This window comes from Chelmon rostratus, chromosome 2 (assembly GCF_017976325.1).
Source record: "Chelmon rostratus isolate fCheRos1 chromosome 2, fCheRos1.pri, whole genome shotgun sequence".
NCBI classification, from domain to species: Eukaryota; Metazoa; Chordata; class Actinopteri; order Chaetodontiformes; family Chaetodontidae; genus Chelmon; species Chelmon rostratus.
In genome coordinates, this window is record NC_055659.1 from 11,110,414 (window position 1) to 11,135,525 (window position 25,112).

Sequence of the window (25,112 nt, forward strand, 5' to 3'; positions counted from 1 at the left end):
ATAGTGAATGTATTCACCGGCCATATTCCAAGATAGTTGCCATGGTCACAATAATTGGGAGGCAGAGCTGAGAGAGAGAGAAAAGGAGGAAAGAGAATGTGAGTGTGTGTGTGTGTGTGTGTGTGTGTCTGTGTGTGTGTGTGTGTGTGTGCAGACAGAGAGAATGATTGACTTTGAGAAAAGGAGGCTTGAGGCAACACTGCAGACTAGCAGCAGGAAATGGTACTGCATCAACAGCTGCTGACAGGCGCCCGCCATCCACAAAAAACACATCCTACAAAGGATGGACAGAATAATGGGAACACCTCGCTACATTACAAAGCCGTGCAACAACAGAAACTATGGTCTCTTCACTCGGTTCACCCACCTTACAAAAAGCAAAGCACTTCCTCTTTAGTAGTTTTGGCTTCATCTGTTGTCAGATTCCTGCCTCCACAGACCTGCTGGGCCGCAGGCAGAAATCTGACAGACAATTATGTCAAAACCCGAACAAATTAAACCAAACCTGTCTGCACGACCAGAAACCAGTGGGGATAAGTGAGAAAAAAAAGCACTCGGTGCATGTGATTTCTATGTTGTAAAGCACTTTGAGGTGCATTTCCTGCATGAAAAGTGCTGTACAAATAAAGCTTATTATCATTGCTATTATAAATGTGCATATATGAGCATATATGTGCAAACACAAGGACAGATTTATGATAAAGAGAAACTCACATATTCTGCAAAATCAACCAACTGATGACAGGCAGACTTTAAAGAGGCGCCTCCAGCTGCAACACAAGCTTCCTGTTAAAATTCAGCTCCACAGCAGTGGGCTCAAACTAGCCCAGTGCCCCTTTATCAGTCTGGCGTCCAGCCTGCAGACCCCGCTCGTGTTATTCAGAGTGTGTGTTCTGCTCGCTGTGTTGTGTGTAAGCCTCTGTGTGCGTCTGCTGTCGGCCCTGTCACAGTCTGTCTGCAGCTGAATGAAGCGCTCTGTCCCGTCTCTCTGTCACAACAGCAGCATCATCATCCTCTGACACACTGAGATCACAGGGGTGTCCCCCACCCTCACCGCAACACACACACACACACACACACACACACACACACACACACTCAGTTGCGGCTGGCTTTCTAACCTCCGGCGTCCCACTGTCATCATTACTACTGTCTGCCCACGTCTCTCTCCCTCTCTCCTCCTTCCTCATGCTGTGGTCAGGAAAAGCCCCCCGGAGGGTGCAGCGGTGCATCATGGGTGTTTCTCCACACTACGCATGGCGTAAAGCAAAGGAAACGGCAGTGATGACGTGCCGTGTCGGTGGGCGTGTGCTGAGTTTGTGGTTCTTCATTGGATGTCGGATTTGCCCGTGCACGGTCACGATAATGGTGCAAAGGAGCTGTTAGACATCTGAGGGCACACCTGAAGGACAGGGAGGTGTGTGTGTCCCTTCTTCTTCTTCTTCATCTTCACTCAACTCTCATTTCCTTCTCTCCTTTCTTCCTCTCCTTTCACTGCTTTGTTTCTTTTAGTTCTCTTCTATCCTTTCCTTTCTTTCTTATCCTTGCTTTCCTTCCTCTCCTCTCTCCCTCCACGTCCTTTCTGTTTCTCACTTCCTGTTCTTTCCTCTCCTCTCTTTCCCTCCCTCCATGTTCTTTCTTCTTCAGCTCTCCACCTCAGACACAGAGGACACAAAGGTCTAGTTCGAGGTGACAGATAAAGACGTCGTGGAAGCAAACAATTAAAAGAAAACAAATGTCATCTCACATAATGATGTACAGTCAAACTGGGGGGTGTTTGATGTGTGTGTAATGCTGTTGGTGGGTGTCTTGATGGTAGTGACACGTGGGGTGAGGGGTGGGGGGGTGATGTCGAGGAAGGGAAGAACAGCCCTCCTCCCTCTCTCAGTGGGGTTTTTGATGCTCTGGGCAAAAAGCTCTCTTTGTCACTGTGTTGTAGTGATAAGGTTTGTGTGCCGCTCAGTAGCTGCTGTCAGCATGTGTGCGCAGGCATGCAGACACACACACACACACACACACACACACACACACACACACACACACATACACACACATACACACACACACAGAAACCCACCATATCCTTTCTGAAGTATGAAAGCATCAGTTTGTGAATACAGATTTGTTCAGTGTAAGACATGCTGTCAGTCTGAAATGTCACCACTGTGTGTGTGTGTGTGTATGTGTGTGTGTGTTTCACAAACATCATCAGCTGCCACAAACACAAAAGCAGCTGCAGCCTCAAACAGCATTTTTCCTGCCCTCAACCCGAAGACTGAATACATCAACAAATAGCTGATTAATTAACATGGAGAAATATAAAAATGTTTACTTTTCCTTTAACCCCCAACCATCTGATCAACTTCATCAGTAGATAAAGTAAATAAAAACTTAGCTCATCATTAACTCAGTTTATTCTATATCTGGTTTCGGCACAATTTTATTTTTTTTATTTGCCTTCAGCAAACTTTCTCACTTTCCTCATGCATGTATTATGATAATGAGGTGTATATCCAGAGCACTGATTGGTCCAAGGTTTGTCAATATAACATCAGCTTGCTGGCACGATGGACAGAACTGTGAAGCCAGCTAGTTTACCTGAAACCGCTCAGCGCATTTCCACCCTCCTGCTTTTATGCACATTTACCATTTGCATGCGAAAAAAAGGAAAAAAAGTGGGAAAATCTGGAAAATATCCCTCAAAATATCATAAAGGAAAAAAATTCTTACTTGACTGGGGTGGAAAAGGCGGTGTAAAAAAAGAAAACAAGACAAAAAGTGTAGGCTAATGGACGTTTCACTGAAGAGACGACAAATAGTCATAAATAAAAAACATCCGATGTGTGTGGAGCGAGCTAGCTACCAAGTTGCCAGCTGTGTTAGCATTAGCTCACTCGTTAAAGTGCTACACGCTAATGCTAAGTCACATGAGTTTACAGAGGAACTACAGCAGTACACAGTATATACGGGTGGCCAGTAGCTACAGCTAGCTACTGCGGTAGTTAAGCTAGATATCTTAAAATCAGTTAAATATGAATATATCAGTATCAAATTATGTAATCTGTTCATTCATTTTAGGAGGCCAGAGGAAAAAATAAAAAAGCCTTTTCTCATTTTTACCAACTGAATTGAAGTTAAAGGACAGATGTTTATTTTAATTTAATCATCCAACTATCTGTATTATTTATTGATGTATTTATATTTTGTGTCTTCTCTGATCTTCTCTGATCTGGTCCACCCTACCTCCTCATCATAATATTCATTTGGTAGTTTTTGAGCAAATTTCAATATAATCTCTTCTAAATTGAGAACTTTATTCTGAATGGCTGAAATCAGTAAATCTGTTGGGGTTATCTGCACCGGAAGCAGCCTCCTTTAAGCATATTTGCACTGATGGGTATTGAAAGATAAAGACGGCCTTTTCCATGCAATCATTTTATCTTTAATTATGTGTTTTATTAATGGCACTTTTTATATGGAAATGTGATTATATTAACGCTACATACATATTGTAGGTTTATTTAAAGCAGCTCTGCTTTTAATTTGGCACTTTCCTTCGACAAAAAAAGAAGTGGCTATTTGAATATCTTTGATGTTCCTTTCAGAGAGTCTTCCTGATGCAGATTCACAATCAGCCATCCGCCTGTCTGTCGGCTTTCTGCGGGAAAGATAGCGCTCTCTTCATTACGCGCTTCATTAATTTAAATGCTAATTGATTCTGCGAGGGCCTTTCAGACTGAGGGCCAAGTCCCGTCTTCCCCATTGATTGTGTGTTAGTGTGTGTTAGTGTGTGTCTTGTGCACCTGCTGGATCCTGGAGTGACACGTCCTGACAGAACAGCCTCTCCTGCCTGTCTGTCTGCCTCAAGTGTGGCACTGATACGGTTTGAGTGCTCCAAACCAGAAAGACGAGTGCTACACTAAAAAAAAAAACCCACCAACAAGCAGGCTCAGAGGGTAGTTTTAGGGCCCAAGAGGTGAAAATAAATGCAGAAAAAATGTGAATAAAGGCAGTTTGCACACTGCATGTAACGGGATGGATAAAACAGAGGATGCAGGGGGCAGTTAAATGATCCGTGTGCGGTTGCTAGGAGACACTGGGGCTGGATGGTAGAGATAAATGCTGGGATCCACCCCTGGCGGCGAGCAGAGGGTGGGAAAGAGTGAGGCGGGGAGGCGCAGGGTAAGAAAGGGAGAGTCTAGATAAGAAGGGAGAGGGGGTGAGTCGTGTGACAAAGACGGCGGCGTCCTTGTTTGTGGCAGATAAGCTTTCTTTTCTCCCTCCACAGCCCCTATTTTCACCTTCTCTTCTGTTATACACAAAAGTTGGTCAGGGCCCGGTTTTACACATTTTATCCACTCAGCTTTTAAAAATCCCATGCAGGCATGTTTTAAGACATAAGAAATACTAGAAGAAGATAATACTGTCGGCACACCAGCCTCTTCATCGATAAAGGAATGGCTCCAGAGCTCCCTGTGCTCTCAGGTGAAACACATTTTCTCGATCAGCTTCAGGAGCGATGGAGGCCCACATGATCACAACCACGAACACAACATTTTCTGTTAAAGTGAGAGCAGCTTTGGTTGTCAACAACTGAATTAAACATGATGTCAGCTGTAGGTTGTGTTCCCATGTTTCCAAGTCAATCAGATCTGATCAAACCACAGCGGGTTCGCTGAGGTTTGAGGCGTTAAACTCATGATAAATAATGTCTCAGGATGGTTTTTCTTACCAAACTTGAGCCTTTATTGTTGCGGAATATTTAATGTTATTGAGAAAAGCATACATTTTCAGGGGCTTTAAAAGCAACAAAACTCCAGAACATTAAAGAACAACAGAGTATTTTCTTGACACTTCATTTTCTGGAAATGTACTGTATATGAGATGTATCTATGTCTATACATGTACATATATTGTACATGTTTATATGTAATACACCCATGTATAAATATAATATATAAATAACAAATGTAACAGAACTTGAACAATAAATCAGAAGCACAGAAATGATGTAATGATTGATGAACGGTTTATTTTTATACTGTGCTGTAAAAAGCAGGATGCTCAGGACATTTCTTGTCCAAAAAACAACAAAACATTGTTTTTTCAAAATGTTAATTTAAGTGACAGGTTGTGTAAAGAAAATGAACATTGAACAATATGTCATTATCAGATTTTTTAAACTCAAATATCATTACCAGTATCGGTCTAAGAAACCAATTGGATTATATGTGAAATGAGATATTTGTTTAATATATGATAAAAAATAGATAAAAAAAAAATGTTATCTAAATCACAGTAAATTACACTTTGACATGAGAATATGTAACAGAACCAGCTTGAAGCCTTCTGGCTCAAACCCTCCAATCATCCGGTCACATCATTTCCATCAGTGATTACCTCATGTCGAGTCCTGTAAATCTGTTAAATTTATACCAGAACATGTTGTTTTTCCATCCGCTTCCTGCCTCACTTGAACACATCATTAGCAGCACAGATTAGAGTCTAAATCTGAGAGTGAAACTTTTGTGCGCATTGTGTCATCAGTGGTCGGAGCCTCTGCAGCTGCTGCCAGGAGGGAAGCCGAGGCCGCCACCATGTAAGCACAGGAAAGAGCTTCATCTCGCACCGTCATCCCTCATCAATCCAGTCGACTCCGGTCAGCCCGGCACAAAAAGACAAAAGGAGGAGAAGAGCGCTTCCTCCATCAAATGTGAGGGAAGCGGTGAGCTCTGAGTGCGGGTCGTGATTAGCTGTGAATGGGACACAGTGGTCTGATTGGTGGAGAGAGCCGGGGGTCAGGCGTTCTGCCAGCAGCTCATACAAGGCTGCTGATTGCTTTTCATCCACTGATTACAGTAATTTAGATCTGCAGTAGGCTAAAGGGGCCTGCGTCTGGCAGCCTGGCTGCTGCAGTCTGGGGAGGGGGGTGCAGTTTGGTTTGCTTAGTGATGTTTTTGTTGTCAGGAATGAGCGAATGAGGCTGGAAAAAAGAACCAAACAAGCAGTATTAACTCAGAAAACCGCTGAAAAAAGGTGGGATTCATGTGTTCTGTGCGGAGAGAAAGTCTGGGTATGACGAAGCTGACAGAAACATAAATATCTCTTCTTATACTGAGGGAGAATATGATGAACCATTTGAAGGATTTTACATTATTTATAGTGTGGTGAGAATTATCGGTTAATATAAAAAAAAAATGCTGATTAATTTTATCCTCAATAAACAAAAATGTTCTTAAATCTTGCCAGAACTCATTTGTAATCAGCTATGTAATTGCCAATTAATTCGTATTTTTGGATTTCCCAACATGGTGCACGTTCTAAAAAACACAAGCTGCACAGCTCTAAACTCTAAATGTGAAAAAAAAGCAACGAATTCCATATCACACATCGCTTTTCTTTCTTTTGTCTTTCAAGTGGCCATTTGGACACGCCGAGACCTTGAATAATCAAAGTTGATGAGGCAGTTAGTTGCAAATGGTTTTTTCCAGGAACGAAGGCGATGATTAATCAAGGAACTGAGCAGCACCGGCCTCTTCACCTGCACACATTACAAGGTTAATCTCTCTATTGATTACAGCAGCAGAATAAACCGATACCTCTCTGCAGAGTATTTCACATATATGTGTGCATGTTTGCTTCTTACTGCGATGCCAGAGTAGCTTCACATGGATGATGGATGATGCTTTTGTTGATAATCATCTTTCTACCACACCCGTTACCCCATATTGAAAAAATAAATCATGTTTAGCACAATATTAGATTCACATTTATTGACAAAAAAAAGGACATTTTTCAAAAGTTTTTCTTTCTACAGCAAAGACTAAGGTATTTTCACAGAAGTATTAAAAACAATGACTTGTGTAAAGGGCATAAATATACATTCTGACATCTTCACCGCAGTAAAAGCTGGAAATTGATGAAGACAATAAGAGGTCCACAACCACACTGACACAAATGATCCTGTAGCTGTCCATCATTTTAGCCTCCCTGGGTAATTAACACTGTTTCAGAGATGCCTACCCCAAAGGAAGCTTCCTCTTTTTCTCTCACACACAAACACATTCACATATATACAAACACAGAGTCAAGAGAAAAGTGGTGCGGTGTGTGAACCTGTACCCCCCGCATCACGTTGTTCAGCGTGTCCGCGGTGTGTGTCATGTGTGTTTAGACAATTCGTGGCCGTGTGCTCGGCTCCTCGGGGCGTTTGGACTGCGTGCCCTCTGGGATGACCTAGTTCTCCTGATTGTCAGCAGAAGGCAGTTTTCATCAGCTCGCTTTGTGCCGAGGCACTGAACTGTGCCTGGGACCCTGGGACAGGCCAATTGGACTTGTGTAATGAAGCTCATCACACACATGCATGAACACACACACACACCTCTGCTGTTGTCGGGTCCAGGCAGCAGAATTTATAACAGCCATTTATTACCTTCTCCTTTATCAAAGAAATGTGATTCCTCTGCGTGTTTCTGATGCATGCACCACACGGCCATTATGGTCCATTATTGGGAGGTGACAGAGACGGAGCAGAGGGTGTTGATGGATGTTGGTGCCGGGCCGGCTGTCATTACTCCATCTATTGAGTGGAGTGTGCAAAACGCTTACCACAAAATGGCCGCGGAGCACCAACATGGCTCCGAAAGCGAGGGGTAAGTGATTCACATCTGACGATCGGCGCAAAATGCTCAACACATTCGTTTGCTGCTTGCATGTGTTTGGAATACTTCACACAATCACCACAAAACAGTCCTACTGCAGTGACTTCAGTGCCTCTTCACAGCAGAGTGTATGGATGAGCGATATTTACACATGAGACTGATCTTACTGTACTGCTTAGAAGAAACAAATCCATCAAAAAAACAACTTAGCATGAAGAAATATGTACAAGAACACTGCAAATTCCCACACTTAGTCTGGGTGACTTAACACAACATACTGGTACACTGAGTGCAGCACTCCACTTTATCCTAAAGTCTCTCTAGCCTACAGAATACTTATCAAATACAGAAGCAACAATGGCATTACATTCATATAAATAATAATAATCTCAGGTTACCCCAAGAGTCACTTCAGCACTTTCGGCTCCATTCACGTGTTTAAAAATGAGAACTGAAGACCAGCTTCACTGTGTGTCCTTAACAACTCCCTTTAGAGGTGCGGTAACTGTCCTTGAGGTTGTGACACCAAATCCCATGGTATCAAAAAGGAAAAAAAAAGTCTCTTTGAACACCGTTGTGAACAGGTCAGGGGTCTTTGGAAGTCCATGGAGTTTTATAAGGCCCAGGGGATCGCATTGGTTCACAGATAAGGGGATATCAGTCCATCTGGGTCTCTTTCCCTCTTTGGATGGCACAAATGAAGGAAGGAGTCCACACAGAGAAGTCTTTGCTCACTTTGTGATCAATATGTCAGAGCTGGAAAACTGTCAATGGAGAGACGGTGCGAGCAGGAGATAATATGCAAATGAGAAGGATCCCAGGCAACACTCAGTTTTCAGTGTTTTCTCTCATTGTTAGCTTTTAATCATCAACATTTAATTAATAAAAGCAGAACATGATACTAGAGTTTTCTGTCCCTATCCTCAGCTGAATGGAGTCAGTGATCTTTACATTAAGTGGCTCAGTTACTGTCGTCTTTCTCCAGGAAGCTGATTTTATTTAACGTCACGTAAGTGAGAAACCTGGTGCCTGTGACTGGGGTAGGGGGATTAGACACATCTGAATTCCCCGGGTAGATTTCTCCTCCAGATTTCTCTGCCATGTATACGGGGAACTGAGTTTAAGCCTGACACAAGACTGCATACGGGGAGAGTAGCAGCGGATTGAGCTCCTAACACTGCGTCCGCCTGCTCTTGAGTTGGTTTCCATCGCTGAATATTTGACTATTGTCTCTGAGGACCCTGGTTACTTAGATGCACATGAACGCACTCACTGAAGGCAGGCAAAATGTGAGCTTGATACTAAATAATCTTTTGTTAGTTTTGAGTCTACTGTATCTATGCAATCAAAATCTCTACAGCTCAATCACTGGCTGAGTGTTTGTGTATCCAAGATTAAGAATGCACCTTCAGTCTCAAAAAAAATGTTGTTTTCTCTTGTATGAAAATTTAAATTCATTGTCCAGTGCAGGTTTAGACACCAATAATATGGGTAGAAAGCTCCTGGATCATGTTTCAGCTTTTTGTTAAGACCGATGAATGAAAGCCACGAGAGAAAAAACCCTGCCTGGCCTGAGAAAGGGGTGGAACTCTCTATAGCCAGAGGTGCTCTGCATCCCCATCTGCTCGCTCATGGTTGGACATAAAAAAAGATGGTGAACCAAGCTGCCCGGCCGCTCTCTCTCCTCTGTTTTCTATGCAGCAGGTTCTCTGTCGGAAGTAATGAGTCACGTCAGCAGCGTTTTGCTTGCAGCGTCGCAGCCCTGCGGTAACACGGGACAGGAGTGATGGCGTGAAGGGAGAAAGATGGAGAGAGAGAAGGAGAAAGAGGGCAATGTATGTCCATCTGATCACAGACAGTTTGTAGGCTCTGCTCCTGGCAGATTCTCCATCTATCTGCTTCTGCTTCCTCCATCTGTCTCCTTCTCCCTCGTTGCTCCAAGGATGAAAAGGACAAGAAAAGCAGACTGTGTGGACTTGATGTTTTTTTAGGCTCTGCCCTTGTCCTTCTTCAGCGAGCTGTTCCCCGATCTGTCCGTCCACCCTTCACAGCCCTCTGCTGGCGTTGGGTTTCAGCTTGATGACCCACTCTCCTCCATGGTTACTGTTGTACAGATCCAGAAGGTGTGTGTCGGGGTCCAGGCAGTGCTCACCTGCAGCAAGCACACAAAACAAGTTCCTAAAAAGTTCTGTTGTTGGAATGTTCTGCAGCTGAGTGAGATAAAAGAAAATAGGGTTTATTTTCAATGTAAATTATGGCTGCAGCTAATGATTATTTTTCTTGCTGATTAATCTACAGATTATTGTCTTAGCTAATCAATGGATTATTTAACCTATTGAATGTCAGGAGATCATGAAAAATGTCCATCATTTGGTGTCCAAACTGACGTCTTTAAATGTCAAAGATTCAGTCTTCAGCCACATGAAACAGAAAAAAGCACAAAATACTATATAGATTATTATTTGCCAATTTTTTTCAGCTCTAGTATGAGTTGAGGTTTGTATCAAACAATAATCTCATGTTCTAACCTCCAGATTCAGAATTTTAACACCACAAAGCTGAACTCACTGAACAAGTTTTTTTTTTTAAACTGTTTGCCGTGTCAACTCTCCTGTGACAGCACAGACGTGTGTAATAAGCATTTGTCTGCTCTGATAACCGCAGATGCATTGCTCGTGTCTGTTTGCCGCATGCACAGTTCATTACATAAGACCTCGCTACCCTCATCAGCTCAGTGAGCAGAAAGACATGCAAATGTCAGCACTGCTCCGACCAGAGACAACGGTGCAGACGCCTCCACTTACCAATATTCCCTCCCACTTCGTACAGGGCGCAGTCTGGATACGCCACAGAGCCGTTTCTGTTGAAAGACATGTTACACAGATGTATCATCCTTTTTCCCGTCAAGGTTGGTTCAACACATAATATGTCATTTTTAAATATTCTTCAGCTGACAAAAATGACACCAATCCCAGAAAAAAAGCTGAAAAATAACTGCTATTATCATTATGTAACCAAATTAAGGCCACACGTTGTTATCAGACGTCTTCTTGAAACGGGTGAAATCATTTGTTTTTTGGAAATGGAATCAAACTGATTTGAGGTTCATGATTTCATGATTTCTTGGTGTCAATACCCTTCATATTATTGTTTTAATATTTCTCTTCATGCTTTGTGAGTAGCAACAGGCACGTATGCTACGTTACCATCGTCTACATCGAGTGCCGGGTGGCCCTGGTCTGTATGTTTACGATCATTTTGAATAGACGGTTGAGGTCAGCATGGAGTCAGCTCAGCTTTGTGCAGTATCGTACCTTCGTATTTTGCCTTTTCCATTATCGGGGCTGCGGAGGGACTGCCGGTGAAACTGGGTGAGCAGGTCTGAGGCTCGGGAGTTGATGCTGAGCTGATACTCCATGGTGCCGCTCACCTGATCCCCGACCTGGATCTTTACCGTACGGCATAGCTGCAGGACAGAAACACAGTCAAAGGGAACAGGAAGTTACCTTTCTAACAGTTTTTCCACATATAATCAGTATTTGAGGAGCTTTTTGCAGATGATAAGATTAATCATATGCATTCAGCATGTATTAAAATGTGGATATTGAGCCTTATTATGACTCTAATGTGGATATATTATTGCCAGTATTTGCTTTTCACCATTATATCAACATTAGTATTTGTTCCACAGATAAAATTACCACAAGAATTCAGATTTGTCATAATAATTTATGGCTGTATTTGTATTGTATATGTTTTTTTCCAAAATCAGACACTGCTTTTTGCCAGTGTACTGTACAGCACGTGTTTGCCAAAGCAGCTCACCTCTGAGGTGTTTTTATCAGGTTTTTCCCGGCTGTCTGTGTGGATCTTCCTCAGCAGGTTCTTGATGCGGCGATCGTAGAACTGGTAACGCCGGTTACTGTTCTCATTCAGCTTACGCACCTGGCTCATGAGGAAATTGGGGATCTGAAGAGAAAAACAACATGATACAACATTTGTGACGGTTATATTTTCATGCCAAGAAATATATTTAATGAATAAGGGGAATTTATGATAACAACTTTTTGTCAAGAAGTCAAAATATTGTAACAGCTTTTGCTGGTCCTACCGTCCAGAGCAGGTCCTGGTAGCGGATGAGGAGCCTCATAACATCAGCTGCTTTCTCTGCGTGTCCTTTCTCTGCCCCCTCAGTCAGTCTGCTGGGGACGGCCTTGTGGAGGAAGAGGTTGGGAGCCATGATGGTTGCTACGGCCCACAGGTTCATCCTGTTCCTCTTCTCCTTGGAAACCACCTTACTGAGGAACTCAAGGAGAGCCTGAAGGACACACACATGGAGACATGCATACAGGCACGTCAAATCAAAGGCATTCAGCTATTTGTGGAGTCAAACATTCCAGATTTTATAGAGTTGAAAGACGCTCTCTTGCTTCCATCTGAACGGTCTGTAAATGTTGAAAGGCCATTTACAGGGAAGCACAAAATGGAGTAAAGTGAATTATCACAGTGACTGAATCATCTGCAACACCTCTGCTGAGAAGTGTGTTAATGCACAGGAAGTTTCAGCTGCCTCCACTGGAGTCAGAGTAATTAGTTCAGGTGGGTTTTATGCTCCTGAATGCTATAAGCAGAGCTGACTGCACACTTGTGACGGTGAAAGTGAGTCATGGTTAATGCAAGCCATTATATAACAGAACAGAGTGTTTGAAATGTGGATTAAGAGCAGAACAATATAGTAATGCATTATGAAACAGTGCTTTGGTATGTCAAGTTTCATGAAAGCACAAACTGGGATGCATTTCTGACAACCCTGAGAAAAGCATGACGGATGTAGGGAAGAATGCTAAATACAGCTTTAAAGATAAGGCAGTTTAATCATTTATAGATTCTGTAACATTCCTGTTGTGGTTTTATGCCTGAACATCCCTTTTTTTCAATTTTGATTCTAATTAAGGCCAGTTTTAAATCTATGTTGTGCCTGGAGAACAATGAGTTTCTTCCTTTACCTTAATGCAAAAGCAGCAATACCATGCTGTAATAATACTAATTATTAATGTAGTGAAGTCAAAGTACATATAAAGGATTATAAACAAAATGTACTTAAAGTACCAAAAGCAAAAGTATTCATACACAGAAAAATGATTCCTGTGAGTGCTATACTTTCATACATGATACTATTAGATTGTCTTTACTCATGCATTAATGTGCAAGGAGCATTTTGTTTGTTTGTTTTAATTAGTGAAGGTGGAGTTCATTTTAAATGTCTGATGTATTTCTGGGTAGATAAATCTACAACAATGCATCATATTTTTAAAAGCTGTTTTGCGTGTAAAATCCTTATTTGTAAATTTAATTAAAATAAATGTAGTGGAGTAAAAGTACAATGTTTGCCTCTGACATTAGGTGCAGTAGGAGTATTAAGTGCCACGTGATCAGTTCGTGCTCAGTCTATTTCAAATGTGCAAACATGAAATTTGTACATCTTTGTCAGAGCATGACAACTATTTTTGTCTCTGCTTCATGAAGTGCATTGCAGAAGTGCTGTGAAAAGTGTGTGTGTGTGTGTGTGTGTGTGCGTACCTTCAGTGTGTTCCTGTTGGGCTCAGGCAGCAGCAGGATGAGCAGGTTCAACATGTGGAGTTTCTGCTTCAGCTCTGTAATGTCTGAAGAAGGAGGAAGCAAAGGTAAGACAGGTTTAACACACACACACATGCACACACACACACACTTTTCATTTCCTCTGTATTTGGCTAAGAATAATGGGAAACCTAAAGATTAATGACATTGTGACAGGTGGCCATTAGGTCTGTTAGCTTATGTCTCTGTGGTCGCACGTCGTTTATCACTTTGCACCGACTCTCCTCACAAACTACACATCAGTGAGTCATCAATCAGATTAAATTAATATCAATCCAGTCTTTTATTGAGGCGAAACTAATGTGAAAATAGCAGATCTTCCACTCTGCTTTGTCACCTTGCTGCACATATTTGTGGCAGTGGAGGGACGCCTTTTAAAAGGCTATCAACTTGTTCATCTTAATGTGGATTCCTCAGCCGGAGCAGAAGAGATAAGCGTCACACAGCGCTGTCATCACGGTAAAGAGACTTAGGTAATTATGATGTGCACCCTGCTGAATTGTCTGGAAAAGTGGGCAGCAGACTGTTGAAGTTGTGCAGAGGAGGAGGAGAGGAATTGTTGTGTATGTCTATTTTAAACAGTAAATGTGCAACTTTCCAGATACAGTCAGTCACTTCAGTAACGCACCTGCTCACTGCACTACATCTGCACACTGACACACTGTACAAAGGTCTGGTTGTTATGCAACTATAGAGGAGTTGTGTAATATATTTTTCCAATTGGGAACTGGAGCTACAGCTGCCGGTGTTAAAAAGCTGAAAGTAAAACCAATAAGAATTGTCAAGCAGTGTCCACCGACCTCTGACGGCGCTGAAGGTGTTGAGGTACTCGGCGGTGAGCAGAGGAGCGGGCAGTTCCCGGATGAACTTCTTGAGCAGCGCGGCAGCGTCGTTTGGACTCACCTCATCCCAGCTGACCTGCCCTGAGTAGAAGTTGGTCTCTAAGTTCTGCTGCAGCAGCTGCAGATGGAAAACAATGAGAAGTTTTCAGAACAAAGGACACAAATTAACACTTCCAAGGCTTTGCAATTAATGACTGTAGTAACATTTATTGGCTAAGCTTATCAACACGGAAACATGTATGTGTGGATTGTGCCTGTCTGAAGATGGACAATGGTTTTCATGAGTCTGTATCTTCTATATAAAGTTTTCAGTGTTTGTAAATGTTACATTCCAGTTACAGTTATTTTAAATGATGAAGTCTTGATATGGAGAGTTGTTTGTCACTCACAGAGCTGATACTGCTCTGGGGCATCTATTTAAGACTCATTAGAGTTAAATTAACTCTTCATGACTGTGGATGTTATCAGCACAGGTATGAGGTCAAACTAATTACCTGACAATGCTTTCAGACTCTATTTGTACCTTAGGCGAGTATATAAGCACGATTACCTCATGCTACTGATTCTTATTCGACCCTGTTGCTAACAGAGACAGTCACAGGTTTCTTATGTTTTTTGAACTTTGGATTGAGTGCATAGACTCCTGTTGAATCCTGCCTCTATTTGTGTAAGAAAATATACTGAGCTCTGCTAAAAGGGACAAAATGGTAGAATATGCAGAGGTCATGAGCTTGGGGCAAAAGAGAAAATGCACATCACATCTACAGTACATTGATAGTTAAACTTTTAATTTTAGTTTTATTCAGTAAAAATGGTTTTGGGAATGATACAGACTGCAATAATGATCACCATAGAGTCAAGATGAGAAAATGAGTCCAAAAATATCACATTTAGTTTATCTATCCTTGTAATTTGTCCTGTCTTTCTCCTTAAGAGCCAAATGGCGCCCTCTTCTGTCTGCTTTGATTTAATTGATTCCCAATCTAATGAGCATGTGCTGACTTAAATACAGCAGCATAAGGTGTATCAGGCAGCAGCCGCTAAAAAAGCTACATTGATTTTGTCCAACTGGAACTTGTTTTTCTAAATGTCAACTATAGTCAAACTCAGTGAAGCAGTTTAATTTTCCTCACTGCTGTTCAAGCACTTCTGACATTTCACAGTGGCAATAGTTTGGCTGCCCTTTAGGGTCATGACACATTTTTTTTTTCATTTCTTTGCTTCAATCATAAGAAATAAAAAGTTTTTTTGTGATGTGCAAATTTTGTGATAAAATGATGTGGTGTAGTGCCAACGTTGTGAGACAGAAAAAGGGTTTGGATCCAAATATTGTACCTTGATTCTGGACTGAGATCCTGGAACCCGCAGGATCCCCTCCGAATCGACTCCTTTCTTCTCCAAAAATGACAACAACTGCAGAGAGAGAGAGAGGAGAGACAGAGAGAGAGACATCAGCAGAGAGTCAGGCATCAGTAGATACGAATCTCTTGCTCACCTCTGCTGGTTGTTCTCAGTAACTGCTGCTAGATACAGGGTGTGGTCACAGCTTTTCACATTCAGATGGTTTTATGTGCTCTATCTGAAGATGGCGTTTGTAGATTAAACAAAGGCAGAAATGTGCTGAACGAGCACTATGCAAAATATGGTCAAAAAGATAAAAGATATGGTCCAACTGTCATCTTGTGTCAAACCAGGAATTAAAAGCAGATCTGACATATTATAGGCAAATTCAGAAATTCAAGTGATGTCAGAAGCTGTTTTGATTTTTGGCTAAATTTTACACCTCAAGCCCACACACAGCACAGATAGTCCATATGAAAAGTGCTGGGAGTTCTCTTCCTTATAAATGATGAACAATGTATTTTAAGGTGATATAACACATGTACGTTTCGGGTTCTTACGGCCTGCATGAAGAGAGGAGTTGAGGTGTTGGACTTGATTTTCTGATCGTTCTCCAGCAGCGTGGCCAGCGGCACCCCAAACAGCGTGCTCTCTGTGAAAGACCAAAGTGTCAATCAGTTGCTCTCTGCCTCACACTGACATTTAGCCACAGTTACATAAGGGAGACATTTTCCTGACATGTATGCCTACATCCATACTGCCATGTCATTGCTCGTGTAATTCTGTGTATATGAGCAATTGCAGTGTGTCAAATCTTGAAAGAATTTTGAAAAAAAATCCCATTAGTTATGGTTGATTAATGTTCAACCAAAGAATATGTCACTACAGTCTAATATTCAGTGCAAAAATGCACAGAGAAACAGATGCAAAATATTTAGTCAAGAGGAAGGAGTGTATTAGGATTTAAAAGATGCTCAGTTTGTAAGTCTTGATGCAATTAATTAAACAGTTTGTGCAAAACAAAGAATGACAAAGTGTGAGAACTGTCAAAAAAAAAGTCAAAATGCTATTGTCTGCAAAAAGATACTAGGCATCAACAGTGTTTCTGTGTGTCTGTGCTGCCATACCTGGGATTTTCCTCTTGCTGGTTTTGTGTCTTTTGACCTCCAGCTCTAAGAGGTCGCACAGCGCCGTCATGTCGATGAGAGCCAACTGACGCACCTTCTTCATGTCAGTGTGGGACAGATCCTGAATACGAGTCACTCCTAGACGGCACTTGGGGCAGATCACCCGCTGAGAAGGTGAGAGCGGAGGAAGAGGAGAGTGAGGAGAGGGGGATTAGAGTTGAGAGGTGGGAAGTGGAGGTGAAGAGGCAGAGAGAGAGAATGGGATAAAGAGCCGGGACGAGAAGAAAGGATGAGAAAATAGCAACAGTGTCAAATAATTTACATAATGCTCATTGTAATGTGCTGTGCATCAGTTTATCATCCTCTTGAATAATACTCTTTAATAAAACGTGGCAACGGCATCCATGCATGTATAACTAACATGTTTCAAAACCACTAATTCTTCCTTTTTGCTGTGAAACAGAAAACTAAATCAGCTGGACTGTGACACAACAACTCTTCTTTTGTTTTCAGCTAATTCCCTCAGTCCTTTATTCCGCTTAACCCTGTTATCTAACCAACAGAGGGGCTCATTAGAACTGGCTTACAAGTACAAATACGTTTGAGTGTGTGTGTTAACAGGTTTACATGAAAATTCAAACCCGAATTGACCCAAAACTCAAATATTTTGGTCCAAACGGAGACTAAAATGTAGTGTGATCTCCAAAGCCCCAAAATTGCAGAGATTTGAGTTCAGATCAGTTAATTTTAATTCTAACTTTGTCATTAATCGCATCCTGGTACACAAGAGAAACTTTTAATAGGCTTTATTATTCATCGTGCACTGCATGTGTCCTGCCTTCCACAAAACTATGTGATTCAAATCCTCTTTCTTAGATAGAAATAGATTTCAGATCTTCTGTCACACCAACCACAAGAAATGAATGTGGGGAAATAACGTTTTTAAAGCTCCACAGTCACTCTGGAAAAAGAGCAAGAGAGGGGGAAGTGCTGGTGCTTACAGGCAGGGTGCCATCCTCTTTCCTGCGCTGGCTGTTGTTTTGCTGAAGTTTGGCCTGTTTGAGGAAGATGACAGCCTGTTCGCAGTAAGCCACGTCGGTGATGAAGAATTCCTCTTTTGGAGCACCTCGCTGATGCTCTGGCGTCACAGCTGAGCGGGAAACACACAATCACTAATCTATTAGTTCACCTGAGGAAGTCCACTTTAGAGATGTCACAAAAAACTTTATCTGAATGCACGAAACGTGAGGGAACAAGAGGAAGACAAACATTCCACAAATAAAGAGGAAATATACTCACACGCTCCCAACTGCTCACATGAAAAAAGTAAGACCAAAATAATACAAGTGTAACTATTTACTGTTACTTGATCTGTAACAGTATGTCACTCCCTTTTCTGTCTAAGATGTGTATGTTTCACTGTTGTTTGTCTATCAAATGGCAACTTGCTGCCTGTTTTCACTGTTGAAACTGAAGATTGAAAGAACCTGTCAGGACAGCAGGCACTATTTGGGAGGACTGATTTCTCTGTACAAAGCACTGTGAGGACAGGGACTTTCTCCAGCAGCAGCATGTAGAGAAAAGGAGTTATCTGAGGGGATTAAGCTGAACCAATTAGAAGGTAGATAACAGGGCGCTGGCCTGATCCTGACAGACAATCCTCACAATTCTGCCGCCCACCTGACTTCTTCAGCTGTGTTTTTTAAAGACATGTAAGGCAGTTAAGGTGTAGTTGAACGATGGAAGTGATGGATGTACACGAGTGGTTGCTCTATTCAGTAACAGTTAAGTCTTATTTGACTCATTGCTAAAATGATTGCACTCATTGCTTTTTGCATTTCTGAAAGTGTAGTCTACCTGTTTTTAATAGACGATGAGTGTACTTGCACTTCTGTGTTATTTCCTTGAGTTACTTGCTAGTTTAATTCTCTCTCACTGTAATAATACGACTGTATGTAGCTCTTACCTGATAGCGGTGTCTTGGCAACCGATGCCATGCTGTTGTGGGCAAGGTCTTCACTATGCTGGGACTCAGGCAGAAGGTTCTGTAGAGATAGAGTGCATTTATTGACATGTGACAGAAATATACAACACTTTCTGACAAAACCTTGATATCATTCATGTAATATTTTCTCCACTGGTGGGACTAGAAGTCGTGCTGTACAATGCCCATTGAGGAGATGGTCATGGATACAAAGAGCGTTTCCTTTGAAAAAGGACTGATAAGGATCAAAGGAACAGTGTCTCTATTCCCTTCTCAAGGACTGCTGAGACAGACAGGGAGGACAAAGCATGGCCTTTAACATGTGATTTGCCTTTATTGTCACAGGTCAGCCTCTCTGCATGGAACATGACAGCACAATACACTGGCACAATAGAAAGTCCCTCACTGAGTCCTGACAGTCACCAGGGAAATGGGTATCTTGTATTTTACTGCATGCACCACTGACTCAGATGGGCTCTGCTTGCTGCAAACAGTAATCCTGAGACTGGAAGATGAAGATCCATGTGCAATGTGTAATGCGTCATGTAATGTGTATATGTATGCACGTTACTCTGCATTATGAACTGCATTTAAATTTAGAAACCCATCAATTTACAGCACAAAGTGCCTTTGCATTTTCTTTTGGGTGGATGCAAAAGTTGTTACACATTGCTCTCATATTTTCTACTTAAATTTTTTTAGATTTGTGGATCACTTGAACGCATAGAAAGCTAGCTTTTCCTCCTCCACCAAGATGTCAGAGGTCGTGGTGAGTTACAGGACGACTTCCCTTACACCTGCCGGGATTCAGGGATTGAAATCCTGACCTGAGTGATGGGGGAGTTGAAGACGTCACGGACGTCACGCGGTGCTGGTTTATTCCTCTTGCGGAGGGACAGCGTGTAGGAATCTAACCGACGCTGGACGGCCTCGGCCTGGGTCCGGGTCAGAGTGGACAGCAGCACCGCGTTGTCTACATCCTCGCTGTCCTCACTGATGAGGTTCGACAAACCAGCATCAGCCAACCACTGCTCTTCCTGTTCGCCCTCTGAGACACAGACATGGAGTAGACACATGTAAATACACAGGGATGATACAATACTAAATCAGAATTTTGATAAAATATAATTTATGAAATTTTGACTAGATGAATGGACTGGGTTGCCAAAGCTAATCATTAATCCATCACTAAGTGTGTACATTAAGTCCTTCCTCAATCTGTACAGTCTGTAGTCACTCATGCTGGTTTCAAACAGTGATTTATGAGATGAAAACTTAAGAAATATCTTAGATAGTAAAGACTGTGTTAATTAGTTGCTAGCAAACATATGTAGCACAGTCCAATTAAAAGCAAGCGACTGTGAACAGAAAGTCAGTGTAGCCTCAGAGGCTGTCACATAATAATATAAGTTTAAGCGGGGTAAATTATATAGTCCCGTCTCCAGTGGAACTGGGTATGATTTTGTTATGTATTTATACTTGCGTGGATGGAATGAAGTGTGTTCCAGAGTGAGTAGTATTCATACAATTCAGAATGAGTGGGAAATAAACGATTATGCTAACATAACTGATGTTGTTAAGTAATTTAGCAAAACAAGGTGTTAAGTCTTGTGATCTGAAGTATGCTGTGTGATTTTTGTGAAATGTAATTTCAAATCTTCCCAGCCATTATTAAACAGCACTTTGATGAAACGTCTGATCAGATGTGCAAACCACAATGCATCTCATATCTTTACCTGTTTAAATGGGTCATACGTTGGCTTTGTCAGTTGATTCAGTTAGCTACTATTACACCTGGCAGTTAATGAGTGCAAATGTTTAGTAGCAGCTTATCTCTATGTAAGAACTATTTTTGAGCTGCAACCAGGTTTAATTTAATGATGCGTAATTCTCCACTTTGTGAACACTTGCATTAGAACCAGGTTAAGTCTGAACTTATGAGGAGATGGTGCAATGCTGAGTACAGCAGTAAGTGGTTCAAATTTAATAAGGAGGAACATAATTTTGTTTACCCTCTTAGCATAATTACAAGGCACACACACACACACACACACACAGACACACACACACACACACAAAACAGTGCTTCTGTTTATTATAACATCAAAAGGATCTATTAAAGGTTAGAATTAATTAATTAATGGACGTAATTAAAGAGCATTCCAATCAAGTCAGCCTCTATGAATGGCCGTTTGTCTTGTGCACATAAAACACTCCCTGCCACAGAGTGTTTGATAGTGCTGTCATGGTGATGAGCTCTACTTTGCTGCATGAGAGAAACCTGATATGTTGCCATGGCAAATGCATCGTTTCCTGGAGTATCTCAGTGGCAGCTGTGTAAAACGCTAATGGTTTGTAATTCTACTACTTAAACCTGTGATGACTTCTGTCTACAATCCTTCTATTCATTCTTAACCAATCAGTGCAGGATTTGCAGCTTTTACCTTCTGACTGTCTGGAGTCTCTCCTGGTGCAGTCGAGGTCTGTGTAGCCACTCCCCTGTCTGATGGTCTCCACCTCACTCCAGAACGAGTCCAGGCAGAGTTTGTCGGGGTGCTGCTCCTGATCCTGGGAGGATGGCGTGTGCGTGCTGTGTGCGTGCTCAGCGGCTGCCTGGTCCTGCGGGCTGGCCCAGGGCTCCACGCTCATCTCGGTGGGGCTGGGATTTCTGGTGCAGACATACACACACGTAAAGAAATCACACGCGTGCATGCAAACAAATGAGCAAAAACACAAAGACACATACAAACACAGGAGGAATGGTGGAGACAGAGGCGATGCAGGGTGGATGAAGCAGCCGGGAGAGTCCAGCGAGGAGAGACAAAAGGAGAGGGATGGAGGGAGGGCCGGAGTGAGGAGAGAGATGGCGAGAGCGGACACAAAGGGGGGTCTCTATTGTTCCTGCAAAATGTGGCCCGGAGGCATAGTACCCTACATATCCACTAGATGTCACTGTAAGAATGTAAGATAGTGTTACCACTAGGTAATGCCCCTTTATATACTGAAATAGACTGAAGAATATAACCCACTAACAATGCAGGACATCACTCTGACATACATTTTGAGTGAAGGAATCATAAATCATCTTAAATTCCTTTCTAAACTCAAGCAGGGAAAATGCAGCCACCGTTTCCTGTGAAGGACTCAACAACAGAGGCTACTGTTCTGTAACAACAATGGGACACACTCAGCTGCAGATACACTCACACCCTGGAGCACTAAAATGTGACCACAGACACAGGAAGTGGTCAGCTGACGCACTCTGTGCAGTTCAATTGCATTCTTCTAGTCAGCAAATCTCAAAGGACATACCGAACTGTACTTGTCCATTTCTGAGGAATGCCAGGTAGCACTGGCCATGCCAACGTGAAGAACAGTGACAATGAAATGATAGTTGCCCAGTGTGTCAGAGGGAAAAACACCTGTCATGCTTCAGCTATGATGCCTTTATCAAGATGTTCATCATACATACCCACACCAACTACTTAAGCCGTAGTCAAATCAGATCAGGTATGTTCCAGATCAGTGCTTTGCTATGTTAAACCAGTTTCGTTAGGGAGGGGTGGGGGGCTGTGATGACACCAGTTGTGAGCGTCAATAGATACTTAACTTCATTGAAAGCCTCAAAGAAACAGAAAATAGAAAAAAAGGGTCATATACTACACATTTCTATCTTCTCACAGAGTTATTGTACAACATACACATACATACTAAGGAGAATCAGTGCCAGTGAATGTGTGAAGTGACAGTTTGTCTGAGATTTTCCCAAAAAAAACATCATCCCTCAACATATCAAGACCATGAAATTACTTCAAGACAAATCTGTCGATGATTTTTCTGATTAAGCAGTCAAGTGGTCAGTCTATATAATTTCAGTGCGGATTTGCCCAAAAATACCAGATCCTGATGTTTCACGTTCAAATTGCTGGTTTATTCTGACCAGCAGATCAAAATCCAATGATAGAAATCAAAGAAAAGCAGAAGATCCTCACACCTTAAACCAGTGAACATTTGAAAAATTACTTTAAAAAATTCATCAATTATCCCAACAATGCTGACTAATTGTCTGTAAATTGACTAGTTTCAACCCTAGATGCATCCCCTTTCAATGTTGATTTTTATTCACATGAGGACTGTATCAACATTGCGTTTATAAACTCTCTAAGAGTCTCTAAGAGTGCAATTAAAATTTGGTCAAACCTAAATAGAAAGTGGTTGTATGAATGTCTCTTATAAGAAGTGATGTGGGATTATAGACAGAGAAAACAATGATCTCCATCAGTTCCAAACAGATTTAAGGTAGAAAAAAAATAAATCTACTATTTGATCAGTGCTCAACATCACCCAATAATTTAAGATTTGGGAAAGATTTGGGGAAAAAACTACAAATGCATTTTGCAATATGCATTCTTAATAAGAAATATAGACATAATATATGCTCTTATTTTCATACAACATCTGGCTCACTATGAAACTTGCACACAGTTGCCCAAAGCCATAACATGCGTTCACAAACTGCTGCTCTTATGGATAAAATACACGAAGCTTGAGAGATCAGAGGTCTGCAGACGGCTGCCACACAGCAGTGCACTCTGGATCCAGCAGCTCAGCAGCTAAATGAACTTTAGTGAATGCAACAAAAATTCAAGGTAGATTTAAATTATATTAAAATGACTCAAGTTCATACGAGAAACCTGTTTCTATCCCACAAATGATGGGCTGTAAACGACATGTACCACATCTGCAGGGGTCTAAATGACATGTTTATTTTTATAGTGTTGCACTTCACTGTCAGGTCATCTACAGTTGAAGTTGTGCCATCTATACAACTTCACTTCTAGCACAGACAACATTCTAACTTTCACCCAAATATGTATGAATCCTGCTGATCCAGCTCCAACTCAAACCCCCTCTCATCGCACATACCTGGCTGTTTTCTTGCGGGAAGATGGCTTCACGCGCTTGCTCCTCGCTGGGCTTTGGGTAGGACGGATCCTGAAACGGTTCAACCTGGTGCGTGAAAACTGCATGGTGGACTCGAACCTGCTCACAACTACCTCCTCTCTGCCTCCCATATCCACAGTACTAAAGGAATCGAGGAATAACAGTCCAGCACAAAACCTAGCTTTATCCAGTCCTTGTGGTTGGACACCATGTGAGTGCGACGTAAATCTGTCCGCAGCTCCAGTTTCTCTGTGCAGTGACAGGACGTGAGGTTGGAGGCTTGGAGGTGTGTGGCTGCGTGTTTGTGAGCTGAGTGGAGCTGGAATGCAGGAGGGAGTGACGCCTACCCGAACATCGACACATCATTCACACCTGTCGCCTCCCACGCCACTCTCAGGTGACACGCCCTGCCCACATGCCTGATGGCCATCAACTTCCACTCCGGTTCAAACAAGAATATTTGAATATTTGAAACTAGCTAAAAAATACCTTGCCCGTCACACGACAGTAACAGTCCTTGTGTTAATCCAGTAAAGTAAATGGATGTAAACAATGGAGCCATGTCCACTCACATGTACTGTATTTCTGTGGTGCTTTATTGGCCTTATAGTGAAAGCTACAAAACCTTACTTGAGCCAATTAATCAAGGATTCTTTGTTGAACAGATGAGGCATATTATCACCTCTTTGCTCTTACTGTATGAGCTGAGAATTAAGTTAATCAAATGGATCAAAGGAGGAAGATATTTTCTTCCCCAAACTCTGCGGTTGAGTTTGCATTGCAAACAGGCAATCTCAAATCAAATAGTACATACTTGCGGTGTGGAAACTATTGATGTGGTATGCTGAATACAATCATGCCTTATATGCAGAGGACAGCAGCTTATTGTACAATTCACGCTGTCACAACTACCATCCAAGTTCAACCTCATACCTGAGCTTGACTCAACAGCTGACATAAATAAGTGTCAGTAGTATGTGTATGAGCGTGAGGCAGAGTGAAAAACTGACAGCAGCAGAAAAAGTCTCAAGTTCCTCAAGTGCAACAGGTCTGTCAGCATTGTCTTGTGAGCAGCACTGGAACACCCCCCCCCCCCCCCCCCCCCCCCCCCCCCCCCCCGCCACCTAACCAAATCCATTCAGTCATCCTCTGTTGTCATGCTGATGACAGCCTACAAATCAGGAGAGGATGTAAGCAGAACCAGACACCCAGGTTAATCTGCTAGTGCCTGATTTAGATTTGTCTGATTGAATAAAAGCTTGAGGAACAATGTTGGTAACTTTACCAAAACCTGCTGTGCAGTTTACAAGGAAGAGTCTAATCGGTTACTTCAATCTCCAAAGCTTGTCATACTACTCTGCTTTCTGTCTTAAAATATATCTGGAATAAAGGTTTCAAACTCTTGTGCCAGACTCATAACAACTCAGATTATAATACCTTAAATAACCTAAAATTGAGTGTGTCAGCAACCTCACTATTGAGTACCATCAGAGGACAGGTCATAAAGAGAAATAAAGAAAGCTTTGAATCTATTTTTCCCGGCCTTTATTGTTTGGCCTCAAGAACCAAGAGGAAA

General features: G+C 42.0%; 1 protein-coding gene across 1 annotated transcript; it reads right to left on the reverse strand.

Annotated features, from left to right (window-relative positions):
• Nucleotides 1–6,756: 6,756 nt before the first annotated feature.
• Nucleotides 6,757–23,844, reverse strand: LOC121624456 (rho GTPase-activating protein 40). Its single transcript, XM_041962109.1, has 15 exons — nucleotides 23,519–23,844; nucleotides 21,037–21,260; nucleotides 19,420–19,640; nucleotides 18,575–18,653; nucleotides 17,610–17,758; nucleotides 16,609–16,774; nucleotides 16,042–16,133; nucleotides 15,476–15,553; nucleotides 14,099–14,258; nucleotides 13,242–13,324; nucleotides 11,773–11,979; nucleotides 11,487–11,630; nucleotides 10,976–11,127; nucleotides 10,466–10,521; nucleotides 6,757–9,813 (listed from the first exon to the last, which is right to left on the reverse strand). Exons 1-15 carry the CDS (start codon nucleotides 23,665–23,667, stop codon nucleotides 9,707–9,709), a joined length of 2,067 nt encoding a protein of 688 aa, XP_041818043.1. The 5' UTR covers nucleotides 23,668–23,844; the 3' UTR covers nucleotides 6,757–9,706.
• Nucleotides 23,845–25,112: the final 1,268 nt, after the last annotated feature.

Bases quoted from the DNA above. Each gene is read 5' to 3' on its own strand.
- LOC121624456 (XM_041962109.1), bottom strand. From the start codon at position 23,667: ATGGGAGGCAGAGAGGAGGTAGTTGTGAGCAGGTTCGAGTCCACCATG. The intron at 19,641-21,036 runs GTAAAAGCTGCA...TCTGTGTCTCAG, and splicing joins AGACTCCAGACAGTCAGAAG to AGGGCGAACAGGAAGAGCAG. The intron at 11,980-13,241 runs GTACGCACACAC...TGTGTCCTTCAG, and splicing joins CCAACAGGAACACACTGAAG to GCTCTCCTTGAGTTCCTCAG.